At 46.3% G+C, this 23,600-nt stretch overlaps 2 protein-coding genes across 2 annotated transcripts in view; one reads left to right on the forward strand and one right to left on the reverse strand.

Annotated features, from left to right (window-relative positions):
* Window positions 1-23,600, reverse strand: part of LOC102107146 (uncharacterized) — a 178,884-nt gene that overhangs the window by 91,915 nt on the left and 63,369 nt on the right. The gene's annotated exons all lie outside the window — the stretch shown is intronic.
* Window positions 1,904-5,607, forward strand: LOC106628942 (uncharacterized). The gene is made up of 3 exons (XM_014262742.2): window positions 1,904-1,977; window positions 3,702-3,771; window positions 3,958-5,607. Exons 2-3 carry the CDS (start codon window positions 3,729-3,731, stop codon window positions 4,962-4,964), a joined length of 1,050 nt encoding a protein of 349 aa, XP_014118217.2. The 5' UTR covers window positions 1,904-1,977; window positions 3,702-3,728; the 3' UTR covers window positions 4,965-5,607.

The following is a 23,600-nucleotide window of genomic DNA, read 5'->3' on the forward strand; positions in this document are numbered from 1 at the left end:
AAACATATTTATTATCCTTCACAGAAGCAGCCAGGTTACGCTCTAATGGAGCTTTCACCTCTCTACTTTTCATTCTTCATGACCTAACAACTTCCTTAAACATTTCCTGAGTTGCCTGCCCCTCTGTCCAAAGGTGATGCACCCTCATCTTTTCCTTGAGTTCCTCCAAAAGCTCCCTGCACAGCCAGGTCAGTTGTTTTCCTCGCTAGCTCATTTTTAGTCACAGAGGGACAGGCTGTTCCTGCTCCTTCAAGACTTTTTTCTTGAGTGTGTCCATCCTTCCTAAAATCCTGTGTTTTAAAAGGTTGTTTCCCTTAAAAAAATCAGTACCTGATTTGATACTTCCCAAATCTGCATCCTTAATTGTCTGAAGTCTGTTCTTCCTAAGTCCAGTGTAGGAGTTGTGTTGATGCCCCTCCTTCTTTCACAGAATATTTCAAAACTCAATGATTTCATGGTCACTGTACCCCAGGCAGCCTCCAACCACCACATCCCCCAGCAGCCCTTCTCTGTTTGTGAACAGCAGGAGACACAGCTTTCCTTGGCAGTGGGAAGAGAAGGAAACCTCCCCAAAGTGCAGCTTGGCAGGTTCAGCCTGGACAGGAGGAGAAAGAGAAGTCCCTGCCAGGGTAGAATTTTGGTGCAGGAGGTGTCCCAGCGTGAGACTGGACCATGCCATGGTTGTGTGTGCCAGGAGCCATCAGTCAGTGCGGCCCAGGGATGCTCCAAGGGACTTGGAGTTTTGCTTCTGACTCCTTGAGTAGCTTCTTCAACCTTCTCTCAGAGCCTGAGGGTCCTAGACTCAGCCCCAAATCCAGCCTGGGGTTCATTAAAATACAGAAAGCCTCGGGGGCTCTTTCTCTTCCTTCCACTGTCTTCAAGTCCAAGGCTTGTGCAGCTGCTTGGAGTCAGTTTGGAGTTCTGTTAAGGAGGTAGAGTTGAAAATCCACTACATTTTTTTTCTTTCAATGAAGGGCATTTTTTTTTTATTTTGTAGTTGAGAGAAGAGGTGACAGAAGCATTCCCCAAGTGATCTTGATGCTGAATGTCTCCTTACGAGGTCTGGTCACGGAGAAGAATGAGCCCCTTGCGGGCTGCCCCTCTTTGGACAACCTCTTCCTCACCCCGAGTCTCAGTATGTCTGACATTGCCCACCTTGGACTGACATCCCAAAACATTGAAAACATTTATCAATTTTTATTTATCATTAAAATCTAATTAATTAATATAAAATCTTAATTTTTACAATAATATTATTCTGTATTTTTATAACCTAATTTTTATATTTACATAAAAGAATTGATACATTTTTAGCAACTAAAAACATTATTGGTCTTTTGTTCTAAGTACCACATTTCCCTTCATTAATTAATTGACCACAATTTCTCCCTCTTTATGCTAATTAGTCCTATGTTTAGTCCTTTGATTATCATTTTTATCATTTTCTCAGACAGGGTAAAAGGGACCACTTTGGGGTACACGGAGACTTTTCTAGGGAACATTTGGGGCAGTTTTGGGTTTGGGGAGGGAATTTTGAGAGAACCTGGGTGTCTGGAGGACACTTGGGAGAGCCGGGTGGGCACTTGGAGGAGCACGTAAGGATTCTGTGGGAAAATTCGGGGTCCAGGGGGGACTTGGAGGTCACGGAGGGGAATCTGGGGGCCCTTCGGGGTCCGGGCGGGCGCTTGAGGGACTGTTAACAGGGCTCTCTGGGCCGCGGGGGATGATGGGAGTTGTAGGCGCCGGTATAATGTGGTTTATTGGGGCTGCGGAGCATTACGGGAGTTGTAGACGCAGCTTCAATGGATTCCGGTGAGGCGTGAGGCATGACGGGAGATGCAGTCCCGGCTGGAATAGCGCTGTATGGGCGCCGCGGAGCATGATGGGAGGTGTGGTCCCGGAAGTGGCTCGGAAGGCGCGTTTGGCCGTGCGTGGAGGTACTTGGAGAACACTTCTGCGTCTGAGCCGTGGCTGCAGGTCCTCGGGGTGAATGTATACGGCTCGGGAGCACTTGGGGGGAGCCTGGGGAGCTCTAAGCGGGCTCTTTAGGGCGCGGGGCACGGCAGGAGGTTTGGGTGCGGAACTGTGTTCTACGATGATGGGAGATGAATTCCCAGCAGTGTCTGGAAGGGGCGTCTGTGGGGTCGGGAGCATTCAGGGATCCAGGGACGCTTTGGGGAGTTCCGAACGGGCGCTGAGGGGGCACTCAGGGATCCTGGAGGGTCTGAGGGACACTTTTGGGACATATGGGATGCAATCCCGGGGTTCTGGGGAGTGCAGAGCATATTCCCAGTCCCTCGCAACCTGGTCTCAATTGCCTGATGCAGGCTCCTACTCACTGCCAGTATCATCCCAGTATGATATCCCAGTATGATCCCACTATGATGTCAGCCAGTGCAACCCTAGACACTGCGAGTTCGATCCCGGTACAAACCAGTCCCTGCCAGTGCTGCCAATCCTGGGATCCCCCAGCCCTCTCTGTGTTCCCCCCTCCAGCATCTCCCCAGAGGAGCCCCAAGGGCTGGCAGTCCCCAGCCAGGGTCCCCAGTCCCAGTTTGGATCTGCAGCCCCCAATTTTCCCAGTTTCCTTCTCCTTTTCCCCAGGCCGGGTTCCCCCCACCCCCAGCGGGTGTGAGCAGCTGAGAGCCCCGTGGTGCCCATCCTGACCTGTCCTGGCTCCATCCCTGCTCCTGCCGTGGGCTGTGAGGGGTTTGGGAACAGGGCACCAAGGGTGTTGCTGCTTCTGGGGGAGGAGGAGGAGGGAGGAGGAGGGCTGGAAGAGGAGGGATGAAGAAGGAGAGTGAGAAGGGATGGAAGTAGGAAAAGGAGGTGGAGTTAGGGAGGAGAAGGATGATTAGGGATGGAAGAGGAGAAGCCAGAGGAAGAAGAAGAGGAGGGACAAAGGAAGATCATGGAAAGGAGAAGGAAACACGAGGTCAAGCACTCCCTGAATTCACAGCCCCTCACCCATGGGATCCCACCCGTGGGATCATCACCCCCCATCCCTGAAATGACCGGGGAGGGGGAGCTTGGCCCAGATATCCTGGGGGTCTCTGGGTTGGGTTTTTTTGGGGGAATGTTTGGAGAATGAAGAACTCCAAAGATGAGCAGAAAATGCCCCTTGGAGGGACACTGGGGGGTCCTGGTGGCAGCTGCTGGCAGAAGCAGCCTGGAGGAGCAGAGCCTTGTGACCCCCAGGACCCCAAAGTGGGGAGCCCAGAAAGGGAGAGCACCTTGATTAGCAGGAACCTCAACAGTCTGGAGAGGGACAGGGGGGACTCCTTGGACCCCCTATACTCCAAAGCAGAGAATAAGGGGAGAAGGGACCATAGGAATCCAAAAAGCCCCATCATCCCTAAATGAGGAGATGGAAACGGGGGAACTTTATGGATTCCTGGTACTCCCAGTAGCCTGGGGTGGGCAGGGACTGAGCAGACAGGGGAACCCCAGTGCAAGCATGACCCACAGCAGATGAGACAGGGAGGAACCCCTGAACACCAAGTCATCACGGAATGGGAGAATCAAATTCTCATTTGACGGGAGAGAGCAGAGATGGGGAACTTCTGGGAGGCATTTTCAGGGCTGAATCTTGGTGTTTGGAAGGTTTTTATGGGCCCCAGATGCCGGTGACTTCCAGAGATGGACTTGGGTCGAGGGACCTTCAAACTGAAAGTACTCTTCCCCTGTTTTACCTGAACCAGGATTTCCTATTCCCAAATCTTGGACAGATGGAGAAGGAGGCTGCATGGAGGAGGAAGATGCCGCAGGCAGGTGAGGAGGAAGTCAGTGCCCCTTTCCCCCTCTCTCCTGCTCCATCTCCCAGCCCAGCATGGCCCCTGGCTGCAGGACAACCCCGCTGCCGATGCCGTCCTGTTGGGGACACACTTGGGGGATCTCCTTCCCCTTCCCTCTGGCACGGAGGCAAATCCCATCCTCTCCTTGTCCTTCCTCCCCCAGACAAGGAGCTGAGGATGGAGACCAGGGAGGACAAATCCCCACAGCAGAAGCTCATGGAAGAGGCCATTTTGAGCAGCTCCACAGCACAGGAATCCAACAGGGAGGAAAAGCCCCAGAGATCCTGCAAGAGGAGGGGCTCCAAACCCAGCCCAGGGTGCTCTGAGGAGGAAAGACCCACCCTGTGCCGGGAAGGCGTCCAGAGATCCAGCCGGGGCTCTGAGCTGGTGGTCCATGACCAGCTTCAGGATGGGGAGAAGCCCTACAAGTGCTTGGCATGTGGGAAGAGCTTCAGCCAGAGCTCATTCCTGATTCGCCACCAGATGATCCACACTGGGGAATGGGCCTGCGAGTGCAGGGAATGTGGGAAGGGCTTCAGCTGCAACTCCGAACTTGTCCGTCACCAGCGCATCCACAGTGGGGAGAGGCCCTACGAGTGTCCTGAGTGTGGCAAGAGGTTTCGGAGGAGCTCCACTCTCCTCATGCACCAGTGGATTCACACAGATGAGAGGCCCTTCTGCTGCCCTGAGTGTGGGGAGGGCTTCAAGCGCAACTTCACCCTTGTCAGGCACCGGCGCATCCACACTGGGGAGAGGCCCTATGAGTGTCCCCAATGTGGGAAGAGCTTCACCCAGAGCTCCAGCCTCATCCGCCACCAGAGGACTCACACTGGGGAACGTCCCTATGAGTGTGGGGAATGTGGGATGACCTTCAGCTGGAGGTCCCAACTCATCATCCACCAGATGATCCACACTGGGGAGAGGCCCTATGAGTGTCCTGAGTGTGGGAAGAGGTTTCAGACCAGCTCCAATCTCCTCGTGCACCAGCAAATTCACACAGAGGAGAGGCCCTTCCGCTGCCCTGATTGCAGGAAGGGCTTCAAGCGAAACTTCCAGCTCATCACCCACTGGCGCATCCACACTGGGGAGAGGCCCTATGAGTGTCCCCAGTGTGGGAAGAGCTTCTTCAGAAGCTCTCACTTGACCAGACACAAACGGGGGCACTGGTAAGGGAATCCCTGCGAGTGCCCCAAGTGCAAGAAGAGCTTCATGCCCTGCCCCAGCTCCATCCCCCATCAGAGGACCCACGTTGGGCAGAGCCCTAATGACCCACATTCCCAGTGATCTGTGTTGGGAACACACTGTGCTGGTGGTCCTTTTGTTTTGGTTTCAGTTATCTTTTGATTCATCTTCATCCCTTTAAAACACAGAAATAGTAGTAAAAATAAACAAAGTCATCGAAGGCATCTAAAACCTCACATTTTGTGGTGGTGTGTTTTTAATAAGTTTGAGATTTGTTGCACAAATGGTTTGTTCTGTTTTGCCCTTTTGATGTTGGTTTCTTCCAAGTTGTACCCTTCTCCCTATGCCATCAGTCATTGTACACCAACCCCTTTTTCCAGTGCCTTCCTTGTCAGTCATTGTGGCCCTACCTCTTTATCCAGATCCTTCCTTGTCAATCTTACTCAGCACCAACCCTTTGTTCTACAATCCTCCCTGTCAATCACACTGTATTTGATGTTCCATTGGATTTTGTTAACTGTTCCTGCCCCCCAAGCTTTCCCATTGGTTTATGTATTGTAAGCTCTGCCTTAAACTCCTCCCCTAAGGCTTCCCTATTGGTTCATTGTTTGTATCCTCCTATTACTCCTCCCCTGTATATAAGATGTTGCATAGAGTACAACTTCTATTTTTTGTCTCTGACTCCTTTGGAGATTAAACCCATCTTCAAAACCCATACAAAAGGCCTCCCCTCATTCTTGCCTCTACACTGTGCCTGACCAGCCAAAAGTGCCGTAGAGCTTTGCTCTAAGCCGCAGCTCGGGTCATCCTGCTCCCAAGGTGTGTCCCACTCCCGACGTGGGGTAGAGGGAGAGCTAGTCTGCTCCAGCACCATGTCAACATTTTACTAGTGCTACAAGGAAATCTGGGAGATATTTGGGAGTTTTTGGGGGTTGTGGGGGTATTTGGTGTAGTTGTCTCCATTTCTTAGCACTCAAAGAGATGAGAGAGTTTGATCTGTCACCTCAAAACCTCTCAGTGCCACTGAATCCTACTCAGTCCCTCTCCAAAATTACTTGATTCCACAGCCCCTCGGGGTGTGATGCTTTAAGTTTTAGCTTTCATATTTTTCGTATTCTGCGCTGTCTGAGTTTGTAGTTTTGAACTTCCTGTTAAGTGTTAGTGAGTGTTGTAGGGTGACTTTACCTTTAAGATAGCTTTGGGAGCTAAGGAAGTTAAAACCGCTGGAGGCTGATGGGAGTTTGTCTCCTAGCCAACAGATGGCCATTTCTAAGAATTGACAGCAGTTTTAACCATTGAAAAGTGAGATCAACCTGTGAACACCACCTTAAGCCCTAAGGCTGGGAATTTCTTTGTCTCTTTTTTCCTGGCTGTGAAAGGTAACTGAGCTTTAGCTGGCTTCCCGTCCCCTTCCCTGGCTTGTGGCCTGGGCAGGGGCTCGGCTGACCCTGCCACGGCTCCTGGCTGGGAGATGGGGCCTGCGAGGCTTTCCCCGGGCTCTGGCCGGGCCAGGCCGGTCCCTGGCTCGGTTGCAGGTTTTTTTTGCTGTGACTGAACTCACCAGAGACTGCCGAGTAAAGAAAAGAAAAAGCTTTTGACCTGCGGCGAGCTGAGACAGTGACTACACTCTCCAGAGCAACCATGAAGAGTCTTCCATCGCAGACAACTCCAGCTGCTGCTCCAGCAGAGATCACAAAACCAGCTACAAAGCCTGGGCAAGATTTTAACCTTTTCATTACTCAGATGAGACTTGCAGATTAATCCTTTTTTCCAGAGAAAGAAAAAGAGAGTAATCAACATGTAAAGAGACTTTATAAACTATCAGAGACAGTAAAGAAAAGAACTAAGCTTCAGAAACGGTAGAGAAAAAGGAGATGCTTTAATTAAGCTGTAATATTTTTCTGTTAAGGCTATGGAGATGGACAATAATGTTCTGAAAAAACTCCTTTAATTCATGACAGAGTATATGAAGAGGAATGGTGTGTTCAAAGTTTGGATTTTGAGCAAAAGGTGGAGTAATTATGATACAGTGAGGTGCTGGAACAGAGTGAGGCAAAGTAATAGTTGAAGATTTGAGGCCTTGAGAGACAATGAGAAAACTTGTGTTTCCAGAGAAGCTCACAGAGACAGATAAAGAGAACTTTTCCCCTTGAATAACTCATCCTTAAAATGACGTCCCTAGACTCATTGACCCATACACACCTCAGAGTGATGTGAAATGAGAGGAGTGAACTGATGACAGAATTTCCAGGCAGCTGGCATCAGAAAAATAGAAAGCTATAACAGAAATAGTTTTCTTGTGAGAAACTCCATAGATTAGCAGAAGAAGACTTCTGTTTCTCTACAAAGGCTGATGAAAAGACTCTAGCAAGAATTGGGACTGTTTTAAACACCAAACTTGCAAAGTTTTTTGTCTCTATGTTGTCATATGAACAAAGGAATGGTTAAGTAGTGAGGGATAAAGGGGGTTTTCTGGAGGTTTGTTCTGGTGTTCTTACTCTTGTAGTTTTGTTAATAAACTTCCTTTATTCCTTTTAAGTTTTAAGCCTTTTTTGCTCTTGTTCTAATCCATATCTCACAGCAAGAAATTAGTAGGTTTTCTAGTAATTTTTTTCGTTACTGCTTTAAAACCACAACATTTATTTGGTGCATAGACTGGGAAAACAAAATTAGCAAATCTAAACCACTACAGTGAGCTCTCTTCACAGAGTAGGTAGACAAAACACTTCCTTTTCTAGCTTGATACCAAGGACAGTCGTTACAAGTTTCAGGCCCAAAAGCATAAACAAGGGTGGACTGAAGAGAGAAAGTAAGAAGGATGGGACTTCATCATCTGTAGCTGTCATTGGACAGTGAACAGATTGCAATATCCAGATGGACCTAAACTTCTAAAAATTTGAGACCTCGTGATGAGTTGTCCATTTTTATGACCATTTTTGGTCCATCTTGGGTGTAGCCCTGGACAGTCTCTTGTACTGCCCAAGGTGTATCCTTTAAGGCCTTTTAATAAACTTTATTCTTAACTCTGTCCAGCCTCTGTTCTAGGTCTGCTTTCTGAAGGCATCAGGTGGAATGGGGTTGGAAGGGGACTAGGTGAAGTGGGATGCAGATCGGGGGGGTGAGATGGGCATTGGGTGAGGCAGGATGGGTGTGATGGAGTTTGGAAGGTGTGAAATGGGGGAAATAGGGCTTGGGAAGGGGGTCTTGTTGTCCAGCAGGGATGGGATGGGTTGAGGTTGGGATTGGGGAGGTGGGGTGGGGTCTGCAATGAGACAGCCGAAGTTTGGGGATGATGAAGGGAGGGGGAGCCCATTACTGAGTTTTTGTGTGAGTTGCCCCTGCCCAGGGAGGCAAGGTTTGAGTTTCAAATGAATATTGTTAAAGTGAGTGGCATGGGCAAACCGGAATTCCATCCCTCTGCCTCAGAGGTTGGGCCCTGTGAATCCAGGAAGAAACTCCACCCTGGGCCCCTCATGGGATGGCAGCCCAGGGATTGCTGATTGGCTTTGGGCCCCTGGTCTTTCTCCCTTGCTGTGTTCCCAGTGGTCCCTGACCTTGAACTCCACCCTGGTTCTCAAAACCCATCTCCCTGCCTCTGTTGGAGGCTGTGTCTGGATCTGAGTTTGTTCCTGTGCTGAATAAATGGTTTCCTGAGCAGAATCCCATCTCATTGTTCCTGGTAACTGTGGCTTCCCTGGACATGATCCTGCAGCCCTGGAACGCAAGACCCCTCAAAATCAAGACCTGCCCCCCAGACATCCAACAATCCCAAAATTCCTTAAAATTCACCCAAATCCCCCCAAATTCCCTTAATTTCTCTAAAATGCCCTTTTTGTCACACTCCACTGCCTCCGCAGACGGTGTCTTGGGGACATCTCCAGGAATTTGGAGGGGGTCTCTCCTCCCCTGCGACCCCGAAAAACCTTCTGCTTTTGGGAAAAAAAATCCCAAAAATCCCTTGGATTCAAGGGGAGTTCCCCATTTTTGATGCATTTTTTGGGGGTTCCTGTCATGCAATTGGGAACGATGAGAAGCACGACATGGACTCTCTTATGAGTTGAAAAGGAAAGCGAGTTTAATTACCTCAGATCTTCTTTTACAGACCAATATGTGAAAGTACAGAAAGGTAAAACTCTTATTGGTTAGTAAACTAACACATCACCATCATCGGTCAGTGGGGTGCACCACCCCTCAACCTTCTTTTGCAAGAAAACAAGAAACAGTACCTGCAAGGCTGTCTTCTGTCTCTGAGGATTGTTTTAATTCCTCCTTATGATTTCCCAGGCCACTTTCTCAAGTGAAACTGAGAAAGATATGCAGCCTGCTTTTCCACAGGCACTGTGCTCCCTGCTTTGCTTATAGCAGGTGTCACTGAGAGGAGAAAACGGAGGCTGTCACTGCTCTGGTGTCACAGAGAGAGGAACACTGGGGTGTCATTGCTGTGGTGTCACAGAGAAAAGGAAATTAGGAGCTCTCATTGCTGTGTTGTCACAACTTGGGGAACACTGGGGCTGTGATTGCTGTAGTGTCACAGAGAGAAGGAGATTGGGGCTGTCACTGCTGTGGTGTCACAGGGGAACACAGACTGTCACTGCTGTGGTGTGTGATAGACTGACATTTAAGATAAAAAGAGAAACAGCTAAGGAAGTTAAGGTTGCTGGAGGCTGATGGGAGTTTTTTGTCCGGGACAATACCTGGCCATTTCTGAGAATTGAAAGTAGTTTTCACCATTGAAAATTGACGTCAACTTGTGAACACCACCCTTTAAAACTTAATCCCGTGAATTTCTCTTTCTCTTTGGTTTCTGGCTTTTGAAGAGGTAACAGGTCTCTAGTTCTGCCTCCTCCCTCCCAGGCTGGACAAGGCCGTGGCAGGAGTGGGGCTGGCCGGAGTTCTGTGATTCCTGGTGGGGGATGGAGACTGTGAAGTGACAGGAGCCCCTTCCCAGAGGGGCTGGAACCCTCACAGGGCTCACTGAGCCTTGTGCAGCAGGGCTGCCGGGCCAGGCCACTTCCTGGCTCGGCTGCAGTTTCTGCCAGAAAGCTCTTGAGCTGCAGTGTGCTGAGACAGTGGCCACACTCCTCCAGAGCAGCTACCGAAAATCTTCCATGGCAAACAGCTCCAGCCGCTGCCCTGGCAGAGATCACGATACCATCCACAAGGCCTGGGCAAGAGTTTAACCCTTTCACTAGCCAGATGAGACTTGCAGATTAATCCTTTTTCCAGAGAGAGGGGAAGAGAGAGGGATCAACACATAAAGAGACAGCATCAGCTATCAAAGCAAGCGAGGGAAGGAATTCAACCTCAGATGGGAAGAGAATAAGGAGATGCCTGAATAAGCTGAAATTTTCTTTTGTTCAAGCTATGGAGAGGGACAATAATGTTCTGAAACAACTCCTTTCATTCCTGAACCAGTATTTTGGGGGGAATGGAGCATTTAAAAGTGTAGATCTGAGCAAAAGTAATTAATTGATAAAGCTGAGTGAATGGTGAAATTGTTGTAATCCTATGAGATGCTGGAAGAGAAAAGGAGAAGTGAGAGTTGTTGAAGATTTGTGGCTCTTAAGAGACAAAGAAAAAATTTCTGTTTCCAGATGTGAAGACAGGGACAAATGAAGAGAACTTTTGCCTTTGAAGATCTCATCCTTCAAATGACACCCCTTGAATCATGGCCCAAGAACACAGCTCAGAGTGGTGTGAAATGGGAGGAAAAGACTGATGGCAGAGTTTTCTGGGCGGCTGGCATCAGAGCAATAGGGAACTACGACAAGATTATTTCCTTGTGAAATACTCCCTAGATTGCCAAAAGATAATTTCTTTTTCTCTACAAAGACTGGTTGAAAAGACTATAGCAAAGTTAGGACTGTTTTAACCTCCAGGTATGTTTTTCTCTATGTTGTCAATTAAAGACAGGAATGGTTGGGTGGTGGGGAAAAAGGGTTTCTGGAAGTTTTCTTCTGGTTTCTTATCCTTGTAGTTTGGTTAATAAACTTACTCTATCCCTTTTCAGTCTTAAGCTTCTTTTGCCCTTCTCATAATCCACATTTCACAGCAAGAAATGAATCAGTTTTGCAGTGATTTTTTTATCTAATGCTTTAAAACCACGACAGGTGTCAGAGAGAGGAGGAAATTGGGGCTGTCACTGCTGTGGTGTCACAGAGAGGAGAACACTGGGGCTGTCACTGCTGTGGTGTCACAGAGAGGGGAACACTGGGTGTGTCACTGCTGTGGTGTGTGTTAGATTGACATTTAAGATAAAAAGAGAAACAGCTAAAGAAGTTAAGGTTGCTTGAGGCTGATGGGGAATTTTTTCTCCTGGCCAATAACTTGCCATTTCTGAGAACTTACAGTAGTTTTGCCCATTGAAAAGTGACATCAACTTGTGAACACCACCCTTTAAAACTTAATCCCATGAATTTCTCTTTCTTTTTGGTTTCTGGCTTTTGAAGAGGTAACAGGGCTCCAGTTCAGCCTACTCCCCCCCAGGTCGGACAAGGCTATGGGGGGAGTGGGGCTGGCCAAAGTTCTGCAGTTCCAGGTGGGGGATGGATACTGTGAAGTGACAGGAGCACCTTCCCAGAGGAAAGTACTCCCATCTGTACTAGTGAACTGCCCTGAATATAAATCTTTGATTTCATCAAAGGGTCAGTGGTAAACAAAACCTTGGTTTTGCCTGCTGACATTGCTGGTCTGGCGGTCATCCCTGGAGATGCTCTTGATGGTTGCCTCTTTTCCTGGGCATGGCACTGGAGGAGGTCCAGGCCCAGGTGATGCCACTGAAGGAAATGTGCCCTCAGCCCAGGGACGCTCAACACAGACTCCCCCAGCCCCTCAGGGCCCTGCAGCTGGTCACAGCAGCCCCTGCCTGGCTCCTGCCTTCCCACACTGTGGTCAGCCCCACCTACTCCTGGTCATGGAGCTCAGCCAGGGCTGGTACTGTGTGGTCTTTGCTGGTGGTGTCTCTTGGACACTGGGGTGACAGCTCCATCTCTTTATTGGAACAGAAGAGCTGTGCCGGGCCCTGCCCTGACAGGAGGGACCCACCTTCAGTCTAGGCCACAGAGCAGGGCGGGTCCCTTCAGGGACACAGGGCCTTGCTTTGGGTGGTGGCAGCATCTGCATGGCAGCAAGCTGGTAATGCAGATGTGACAGGGACATCACATATGGGCATGGAGATGTGAAATGTGTGGTAGAGGTGTCCCTGAGGGGGGTGTTTGGCCATTCTTGTGAAGCTGCAGAGGGGCACCTATTGAGAGAGGAGATGGCTGAGGTCCCAGCTGCAGCTGGCACACAGGGACCCTCTTGCACAGCGGGAGATTCTCAGTGTGCTCAAAGTTTCCCTCTGAAGACTAAGAGGGGAGCTTGTCCGAAGTCCCATAAAATATCTGGGAAAAAATCTTAGGTTAGCTGTTGAGACTAGGTTCAAATCTCCAGTGGGAAAAGAGCCTCTCCAGTAGGCTGGGTGTTTTTGGATGTCTTAGTTCTTCCTAGAATAAACATTACCAATTGAATGCAATTTGTTTTTATTCTAGAAGTGTAAAAATGTTCCAAGTTCTTCTGAATTCTAAAACTACCTTGAAAAATCCTGAACTACTATGGAAATGGGGAACAAATCTTTGTAGATTTCTTTCTACAAAAAATATTTCTAAATATTTCTAAAAATTTCAGATTTCTAAAAATGAAAAGCAAAGACAAAACGGGGTCAGCTTTTCAGAATTCTAAAGCTCCTTTGAAAAATCCTAAACGATGATGGAAATTGGGAAGAAACATTTGGGGATTACTTTCTACCAATAATAATTCTAAAGAGTTCCAAAAATTTCTCATTTCTACAAATGAAAAACATGGTACCAGCCGGACCCCAGAGCAGAAGCCCAAAGGTGTTGTTCAAGCCCTTCCCTGGCAGGAGGGGCCCACCTTCAGGCCTGGCCAGGCACCAGGGCCAGAACCTTCAGGGAGAGAGGGTCCTGTTCCGGGTGGTGGCAGCAAAGCAATAAGCTGATAACGCAGCTTTGGCAAGGACTGGCTTGGAGATGCAGGAAGACAGGTGCAGTTCTTCCTGAGTGCGGTGTTTGGCAGGACATCTGAAGCTGCAGAGGTGCTCCTGTTGAGGGGGGGGGGGGGGTGGCTGAGGCTCCCAGCTGCTGCTGGCACACAGGGACCCTCCTGCACAGCAGGACCCAGAGCTGCCAAGGCTCCCCAGCACACCTGGAGCTGCTGGCACACCTCAGCTCAGCTGGACTGCTGCCCCTCAAGGCCCCGGCGGGCAGGGAATGGCTCTGGGCAAGGTCCCTGGCCAGGAGCGGGCCCTAGAGCGTGTCTGCATTTCAAGGCCAATCTCTTCCCCTCTCTTCTTCCTCCCTACCTTGCTTTGCCTTTGCCTGCTGCTCCTGGGGCTGCTCTTGGGCATTATTAATTAATAGTGATTATTCTATCAGGAAAGGGACATTGAGAAGTTTCCTCCAGCATGTGCCATGGTATTCACACTGTGATTGACCAGAACATCCAGTCAATCCATATCTTAATACCAGTCTAGATGAGAGCACAGATCAGAAGCATTTTCATGGTGTGCTGGGTTCCCCATCCTGTTTATGGAATGAGGCATTGCAAGGAGGTCCTCAGTGTCAGAGGCCACCGCCTGAGATGTAACCCCAGGTGCCTCCTGTGGTCCAGGGAGTGGCTGTGGCTGTAAATATGTGTCTGCAGCACAGAGCCAGAGCTTAGGGAGGCTCTTGTTGTGCCTCAGGCGCTGCTCAGCAGCCCCATCGGACCCAGGGCCACAGCCCTTCCTTGTTGGGGACTGACCCGGCCTGGCCCAGCCACAAGGGCACGGCGGGTCCAGAGGCCCAGCCAGGCCTGGCCCCAGCATTAGAAATAAATGGACCTGGTAACCTTCCAAAAGGTTAGCCTGTTTATTGTGAATGATGAACAATTGGAAACGAGGCCCCAATATGAGCCCAGGGACTCCACAACAAGGCAGAGTAACAATATACCAAGTGACACCCAGGGTGCTTCTTAGGATTTCAAATTCCCCAGGAGGACCAGGTGCCGAGCACCTGGGTGGCTTTAAAGTCTTCTGCTCTGCTGGACTGGTGCATTTCTCAATCCTCACGCTGGTTGGTCTCTTTTCTGTTCACTGATTGGTCCATACTGTTGTGCAGTTCTGACCAATTGTTTCAGAATAAGTCTATTCTATTCGTTGGCTCATTCTCCAGCCACAGTTTAGGATATTGTCGTCATCCCTTTTTCTCTATGAGACAATATTCTAGAAGGTTCCTCATGTTAAATCTATTGGATCCTTGTAACACCCCTATCTAGTGGTTACAAACCCCTACATCAGCACATTTAACTTGACAACTCATTACATTAATTCTATCATTAACAATTCATGACTTCTAACACTTTATTAATTATATTATTAACAATTTATAACTCCACCTATGAAAGCCAACTTATCGATAACAACTCTCCCCTCTAAATCTTTGATCAGGCATTAGCTTGCATCAAAACTTTTATTACATGGGGCTTCCATAGGATTGATAAAATTTCCTCAATTTCTGGTATTTCTCCTAAGTTTCTGTGACAGTTTCTGAGTCTTTCTCTAGTTTATTTTCTTGCACTATCATGATCTTCTTAATTTTTTTATCACTTAACATATCTAAGGAATTCTGAACAATGTTAGTGATCATGCAAATTAAGCAAGGTATAATACAAAGGAGAAAAATACCACTAATTAATGCACCTCCTCCAATAAGTAAGATCTTTTTCCACCACCCTCTTTCTAGGAAATTAAGGTTGTCCCACCAATTAATTTTAAACAACGGGGTCCATCTCTGTACAGGTACGTGTGCCAGCTTCCTGATGTTAGTTGTGATGTTTTTTCTCCATGATCATCTATCTCAATACAACATTCTGACGAGTTAAATTTCCCACATACTCCTCCTTCTTCAGCTAATAAGTGCTAGTCAATTCTGGTAAATAGCTGTTCTCATCTGGCATGATTGGGCATTGACTAGATCTAAGACGAGAGCTGTTTGATTAGATATTATTTCTAGTAAAGCTTGCAACTGGATAATTTGATTTAACATGTGAACAGGAGTTCTATAACCCCATGAACCATCTTGGGCCCAGGTGGCCGGGCCATGTGTATCAATTATTCTTTCTGGGAGCCATTCTTCTTCCCTTCACTTTTGGGTTCCAGCAAACAAATCTGTTTTCTTTGTTCTAATTCATCTTATAGAGGTACTCCTAGATGTTGCCCTTTATTTCTTGGGAGTAAGAAGAAGGAAGGTTTGATAATACCCAGGGTACAACTTCCCACCCAATCTTTGGGTAACATCACGTAAACCATCCTCCCACAGAGCCAAAATAATTCTTTCAAAATAGTTCTTCCAGAGCTCTGGGGGTCCTACAGTAATAATCCCATTTTTATTCCAAAATTTAGAGTTTGGGTTCATCGTAAAAAGGGTTGGGCTCTTTGGTAATGCATTCATGGAATTGTTCTCGCTTGATAGAAGAGCATCCTTGCTTTTGCCTTTTAGACCAGTATAAATGAGTAGCTTGGGGAATCCACCACTGATGGATGTCATTGGTTACTAGATACTGTTTGCAATATAACTCCCCTACATAAGAGATATACTTTCTTCTCCTTCTCTGTTGTAGTTTAAGGTCTGGTGGTTCGGAAGATACCGGGATGTAACGGAAAGTTAGTAAAATCCCCCCTCTCTGTTAGGATAGTAAAGTCTCCTGCAATTAGCCAATAGCACCTAACTGTGACAAAAGCAGATGGGAGTAACACAATGACCCTAGGTTATAAAATGTTAAATTCCCCTGCAATAAACACCATATTCGCCATCCATCACATTGATGCTGTGGGTTATGGTCTGTGTGGCCAAGGAGAGCCACTGTGTTGGCTCTGACCAGGGTGCTTGCCTTGCTTGAAAACCAACACTTCTCCATAAACATTCCTCACCAACCACTTCTGATCTCTGATCTTCTTCATTGCCTCATTCATCCTGCTCTCGTGGTGATTCCTGGCCTTTTTGTCTGTCATCAGTTTCAGAATTTCCTGTGAGCTCAGAGCTGTTCCTTCCCATGGCCGGATCTCTGCCGTTCTAATATCTTCACAAATCCAGCAGTGGGTAATATTGAATTCATTACTTATTCTTTCAACTAGATCTAAAACCAAATTTTCCCACCTAGAATCTTGATTCTCATCCCTTTTTTTATCACTCCTTTTACTTCTTTTTCTTTTGTCCAGTCTGGTTCATATACTCCCTTCTTTACTCTTTTTTCCCCAGGATTCCCTTCTGAACATATCCATTTTTCCCTTATAGGGCGTTCTCCCAGCAGCTTTTGTTTAAAGTTTCCTATGTTTTTGGAGAGCTAGTAGGTTTTACTGTCTTCTATACACAGTTTTAATTGTGAAAAGTCAATACAATTGGGACATGAGTTTGTGTGGATCCTTAGGATGGCGCTCCGAGAGTCTCCGGCATAGAGAGGGTAGTAACATTTATCACAGGGGTCCATCCAACTTCCCTGGATATTTATTAGTAACAGGGCTAACATCAACAGGGGTCCGATACAGGGCCCTCTCCCAGTTTCCGTATTTCCCATTCCCTTTGGGGACAGTCTACAGAGTTGTCCTGGGGTGACTTTATGATACTGGTATCCCCAATTGTCTGGTTTATATTATATATTAAGTTCTGCATCTTTAAGACTGGCTTTGAGAGCAAGAGAGGGGGAAGAAGAAGCGCGCAGTTTGTGTTAAAGAAAAACATCACTCCCACACATCCCGCTCCTGGACTGTGGTGTCTGCAGCACGGACAGACAGCGGGACAGAGCTTCTCTCTGGTTTTTAGTTAGTTCTAGCTAGCTGAGGCAGAGGAGTTCCCTGGACCTTTGTTTGTTTTTTTCCCAATTTTCTTGGATCTGTGCAAGCCTGCTCTGGACTGAACACCCAGCCAGACCCTGGGAGCTCACGCCTGTGGCCCACCGGGGCCTGGGCCTCGGCACTTTCCAGCGCCGAAAGGACTGATAAGAACCTGAGCGAGCCGAGCTACACCACATGAAAAGGACTTTTTTTCCTCCTAGATTTGCCATCCCATCGAACAGCAAGAGCTTTTATTATTTAATATTACTCAATTTCTGTTAAATAAACAGTTTTTTCCACTTCTCTCTAAGGAATTTTTTCTTTTTCCCGGACCAGTTAGTGGGGAGGGGCATTTCCCTGGGGAAATCCCCATTTGGAGTTTTCCTTCCTAATTTGCCCTAAACTAAGACAAGAGTATCTGTGACTCTTTCTGGTCAGAGTATAACCTGATCCTGTCTTGCCCCCTGTAATGTATCCTTAGCAATTACTTTGCTCTGCAGTGCCTCACTTCTTCCCTTGCATTGACTTGTATGTTTCCTTTTTAGGGCCTGATTGCTAAGTGGGTTGGAAGATGCTCTATTCTCCAGTATCTCAGACTCTTACAGCTGTAATGAGAAATACCAGAAATTTAAAAATATTGTCCTCGGGTCACTTTATGATGCTTGTATCCCCAGTTGCCTTGTTTATGTTACATATTAAGTTCTGCACCTTTAAGACTGGCTGTGAGAGTGAAGCAGGGGGAAGAAGAAGCACATAGTTTGTGCTGAGGAAAAATGCTTCCCACATCCTGCTCCTGGACTGTGTTGTCTGCGGCATGGTCAGACAGTGTGACAGAGCTCTTTTTTTGTTTCTAGTTGGTTTTTAGCTAGCTGAGGCAGAGAAGTTTCCTTTTTTCTTTTTTTTTTTTCTTTTTTCTTGGATCTGTTCAAACCTGCTCTGGACTGAAAAAAGAAACCAGCCAAACCCCGGGAGCTCATGCCTGTGGCCCACCAGGGCCTGGGCCTCGGCACTTTTCAGTGCCGGAGGGACTGATAAGAACCTGAGCAAGCTGAGCTACACCACATGAAAAGGACTTTTTCTGGATTTGCCATCTCAAACAGAGAGAGAGGTTTTATTATTTAATATTCAATTTCTGCTATATAAACCATTTTTTCCACTTTTCTCCAAGGAAATCCTTTTTCCCCAACCAGTTGGGGGAGCAGATGCTTGGTTTTGCTTTTCTGGGGTTGTAAGTATAGGGTTAAATATTTCTGAAAATCATGTGTAACTAGGCCAATAAGAATGCTTGGTATTTGGGAGAGTTTAGCAACCTAGAGTGTTTATAGTAACCGAGATCAGTACTTGGGGTTTCTAAGATACCTAAAGATAAGATTTGTACATGTTCGTACAAGCTTGGGCTGTGCTCTTATGAATATCGATAAGGTTATTATAGTGATTGGTGATTAGTGCTACAGCTGAAATTGTAGAAATATGTGCACTTTGGACAAAGACAATGGAGCTAGATTTGGCTTGCTGATATCCCTTGTTCCTGTGCGCTTCAATAAAGCACCTGCATATAATCAGTCTGTGATTATGTGTGTTCCTGAACGCTGACATTTTGGCGACCCAGATGGGACCCTGTCAGTGCTGCTGAGCGAGCTCACGACCCGATCACGCTCCAGCTGGCACCGAGGGATTCTTGGGGAGCCCATTTGGCTGTGACAGTCTTTGCTGCCCACAACGTCCCTCAGAGAGGTAAGGTGCTTTTCAGTCTGGTGTGGTGCCTGCCAATAAGACGCAGCGAAAGCTTCACACGGTTGGGCTAGAGGAATTCCTGGTATTGCCTAGGCACCGTCTGTCAGACAACTGTGAAAGTATTGCAGGTTCAGCATCAGTGGTGTGCAGTGTATTGTAGCTGTAATATGGAGAAGCTTAAAGGGATTTTAGGTGGCAATGCCCCTATACCACATACTTCTCCTTTGGGCTGCTTATTAGCACATTGAAAAGAGGGTAATTTTGGGCAAGATTTACATAAAGTTGACTGATTATTGTAATACATGGTGGCCAGGATATGACCTGAACAGTGGGGAAAAGTGGCCGAGAAATGGATCTTTGCAGTATAACACCATTTTACAGTTGATGTTGTTCTGTAAGCCTGAGGGAAAGTGGGATGAAGTTCTGTATATTGATTTGTTCTTTTATTTGCATGACAAGCCAGAATGGCAGGCTGAGTGTGGATTGATGGCAGCTAAGGCACGTGTGAGTGATAAATATGAGGTCTGTGCAAAAGGAAAAAGTTGTTTAGAGCACTTGGCATTAAAAGAAAGTTTGCACTGGGGGAAAGAGATGGATGTTGATTTACAAGTGGTTTCAGCAGAACCAAAAGAACCTGATTTTGTTTCATCTGCCCCCACTTCATCTAATCCTGTTTCACCTAACCCTATCTCACCTAACCCCACTTCACCTTTCCCCTTTATACTCCTCTACCACCTTCACCTGATCCTTCTTCTCCAGGAGATGATCAAAATCTAACTGTGATACAAGGAAATGTGAAAAGTGCTGGGGGTAAGATAGCAGTAGCCGGGGTGGTGATAATAAATCAGGGACACCGGTATCCCATCAGACTCGGACAAAGCTTGCTCCGGTTCTGTGTAGAATGGGAAAAGATTTGGGCAGACAAAGGGGGACTGTGATTGCCCCCTTGAGACAAGGAGTAGGAGTAGAGGGGCCAGTGTTTGTGAAAGTTTCTTTTTCACCCCCAGACTTGATAATTTGAAACAATCAGCTGGAACTTACAGAGAAAATCCTGATAAAGTAGCAGGGGTGGTAAAAATGATTATGAAAACTCAGAATCCAGATTGGGATGATATACAAGTATTATTGGATAAGTTAATGGACTCTACTGAGAAAAAGATGGTGCTTAGAGCAGCCAAGGAGAAGGCGAGAGAAGATCTTAGAACTGGGGTGGTGACGGGAACTTTAGATGAAAACTTTCTGACCGAGGATCCAGGGTGGGATCCCAGTGCCTTTGGGAACATGCAGAGGCTGAAGAGATATCAAGAGTGGCTCCAGATAGGGGTTCGGAATGCTATACCTAAGGCTATGAATTGGTCTAAATTGTATGAGATTAGAGAAGAAAAGAAAGAATCTCCTGCTGCATTTTTGGAAAGGCTTAAGGAGGCAGCGAGAAAGTATACAGATCTTCAGTTAGAAACAGAACAAGCGAATGTTCAGCTGGCGTTCATTTTTCTTGGGCAGTCGCAGGATGATATTAGGAGAAAATTGCAGAAGTTAGAAGGAGAGGACTTAAGGAATTTGAATAAATGACTCGAAGTGGCTTGGAGAGTATACAATAACGGGGAAAAATAAGCTAGTAAAAAGCAGCAGCAAAATCTCCTGGCAGTGATACAAGGAAGAGAGAATCCAGGTTTCAGAGGACGTGGCAGAGGTGGTCGTGGACTGGGGAGGGGCGGACTTGGCAGAGGACGAGGGGGATGGGTTTTGCCAAGATTAGGGTTAAATCAATGTGCTTATTGTAGACAAGAGGGACACTGGAAAAATGAATGCCCAAATCGGTTTAACTGGGGCAATCAGTTCAATCAGAATCAAGATGCTTTAAAATTAATGGTCAACAGCAGTTGACTGGAATCAGAACAAGAGCCAATACAAGAACCTTTAGTAACTATACAATTGGGAGATAAAGAAGTAAAATTTCTGGTGGGTACGGGGACTACATATTCTGTGCTAAATGATCTAAAAGGGCAAATTGGAGACAAAACAGCAACAATAGTTGGAACCAAAGGGAAGGAGGAGAATCAGCCATTCCTGCAACCCCTGGATTTGTGTTTTGGAAACAAAGTTTTAACACATGAATTCTTATATGTGCCTGAGTCTCCAATTCCGCTTTTAGGATGAGATTTATTAGCAAAACTTGATAACTTTTGAGAATGGGGAACTTTGAATGAAAATACCAGAATCAAAGTCAGGACAAATTTTAATGATAAAAGAAAAACCAGCCCCTACTGTCCCTCGGGAAGTGGAGGATGCAGTAATTCCCTCAGTATGGGAAACAGACATACCAGGAAAATCTAAGTTGCCACAACCAGTATATATAGAATTAAAAGAAGGAGCAAAAGCTGTACAGGTCAAACAGTATCCCATAAAGCCAGAAGCATGGCAAGGAATAGTAAAGTTTATTGATAAATTTTGAAGTAGCAAATTCTGGAAGAATGTGAATCAGAATTTAATACACCAATATTTCCAGTGGAGAAACTAAATGGTGAGTACAGACTAGTACAGGATTTGAGAGCAATAAATGGAATAATTAAAAATATTTACCCAGTGGAAGCTAATCCTTACACATTGTTGACATCTGTGAAAGAGAAATAGAAATGGTTTACTGTAATTGATTTAAAAGATGCCTTTTTCTACATACCCCTTGACGAAGAAAGTAGGAAACTGTTTGCCTTTGAATGGGAAAATCAGAAAATGGAAGGAAAACCTGGACACGACTCCCACAAGGATACAAGAACAGTCCAACCTATTTGGAAGCCAGCTGGCTAAGGAGTGGGAGATTTGGACCGAAAACGGGCAAGTTCTGAGAGAACAATACCTGCTGTTACAGTATGTTGATGATTGATAGCTACAGAGGAAAAGACAACCTGCATAAAGGTAACAATTGAAATTTTAAATCAAGTGGGAATGGGAGGATATAAGGTGTCTAAGGAAAAGGCACGAATTGTATGGCAGACTGTGATTTACGTGGGATGTGAAATCTCACAAGGGCAATGTAAGCTGGGTACTAATCGTATTCAAGCTATTTGTGCTATTCCAGAACCCCAGAACCTGCATGAGCTGCAAGTCTTCCTCGGGATGACAGGGTGGTGCCGCCTGTGGATCATGGACTATGGACTAATTGCAAAACCCCTCTATGAAGCCCAGAAGACACGGCCGTTTACCTGGAGCAAACCACAGAAGGAAGCCTTCCTCAGACTGAAGGAGGCTTTGACAACTGCTCCGGCATTAGGATTGCTTGATTTATCCAAAGATTTTCAGCTGTTTGTGCATGAAAGACTACACCTAACACTGGGAGTGCTGACCCAACCTTTGGGAAGCTGGAAAAGGCCGGTAGGCTACTTCTCCAAACAACTTTAGAGCATGAGTGCTGGATGGCCTTCATGCATATGGGCAGTTGCAGCCACTGTGATGCTGATGTAAGAAGCTAGGAAACTCACAATAGGTAGACACATAAATGTCTATGTGCCACACGTGGTGACCACTGTTTTAGAACAAAAGGGGGGCCATTGGCTATCTCCAAGCAGGATGATGAAATTCCAGGTAATCCTAACCGAGCAAGATGATGTCACACTAAAGACAACTAACCTCTTGAATCCAGCTTTGTTCCTAGACACCACCACTGAAGAAGGCCCATTAGAGCGTGAGTGTGTAGAAGTAATAGAGTACAGCTATTCAGCAAGAGAAGACCTGAAAGACATCCCACTAAAGCAACCAGAGTGAGAGCTATTCACAGATGGAAGCAGCTTCATGGAGAAAGGGACCAGATGTGCTGGATATGCGGTAACAACAGTCAGTACAGTAGTGGAGGCAAAAGCATTATCACCAAATACATCTGTCCAGAGGGCAGAACTGATTGCCTTAACCAGAGCACTAGAATTGAGTAAAGGGAGAAGAGCTCAAAGTATGGAGTAGTACATATACATGAAGCACTGTAGAAAGAAAGAAGACTACTGTCTTCTCAAGGTACACACATTCAACATCAAGATACAGTCCTGCAGTTGATAAAAGCAATACAAAAACCTGAACAAGTAGCAATTATACACTGTAAAGCACACCAATCAGGAAACTCCAAAATTTGTGAGGAGAATCAGAAAGCAGACTGGATAGCTCAACAAGCTGATCGAGAAGTGCAAACAACAATGCCATTGATACCTTTAAAGACTAATGTATCTCAATTTGCCTCCAAAACCAAAATATTCAATAGGAGATGAGAAACTGGGACATTTGCTAAATGCACAGAAGAATTCAGAAGCGTGGTATGTAACTGCACAAAGACAAATAGTGTTAACCCCATTGATAATGAGAGAAGTTCTACAAATTAAACATAACAAATGGCATTGGGGTGCAGAGGCATTGGTGAAATTAATGAAACAAAAATTAATCTTGGTACGGATGCTAATAATGGCAAAATCAGTAATGTCAAAATGTGAAATCTGCTTAAAAACAACTCAGTAGCTAGACACAGGCGTAGCTAGGAAAGATTAGGATAGGAACAGAATCAGGATGACACTTGTCAAGAACCCTCTAGTAGAGTGAAATTTGGGTGGGCCCTAGAGTCTTTGTTCGGTCCTATAGCAAACTATCAGAATAAAGAAATGTTGTACAAACTTACAGGTCAGGTAGATAAATTAGCAAGAGTGACCTGAGAAAGATTTAAAGAACAAAATGTACAATTACAATTTACTACTCCTGAAAGAGCATGGAGTGTGTGAGTTTTTTAAAGGGATGGATTGATCATTGCTGCATCCACACCCCAAATGTAACTGAAGATGTAGAATATGACATCAATCAATTGCAACAAATAGAGCACGAAGCACAGGAAGAGCAAAAGGATTTGACTACAATTTGGTTAGGCAAAATCTCCAAAGGGTTAGGGTGGAATGTGAGTTCATGGATTACATCTATCATTGAGAGTGTCATAATCTTACTAATTGTATTCTTAGCAATTTGGTTAGTTTACAGCATCTTCAAGGGAGAAA

The sequence above is a fragment of the Pseudopodoces humilis genome, chromosome 18, assembly GCF_049639895.1.
Source record: "Pseudopodoces humilis isolate 2021_Gansu_Grassland_sample_001 chromosome 18, ASM4963989v1, whole genome shotgun sequence".
NCBI classification, from domain to species: domain Eukaryota; kingdom Metazoa; phylum Chordata; class Aves; order Passeriformes; family Paridae; genus Pseudopodoces; species Pseudopodoces humilis.

What these genes read in the sequence shown, in the direction of transcription:
- LOC106628942 (XM_014262742.2), top strand. Translation starts at nt 3,729, where the DNA reads ATGGAGAAGGAGGCTGCATGGAGGAGGAAGATGCCGCAGGCAG. An exon ending in GAGGAAGATGCCGCAGGCAG is followed by an intron (nt 3,772 to 3,957) that starts GTGAGGAGGAAG and finishes TTCCTCCCCCAG; the next exon opens with ACAAGGAGCTGAGGATGGAG.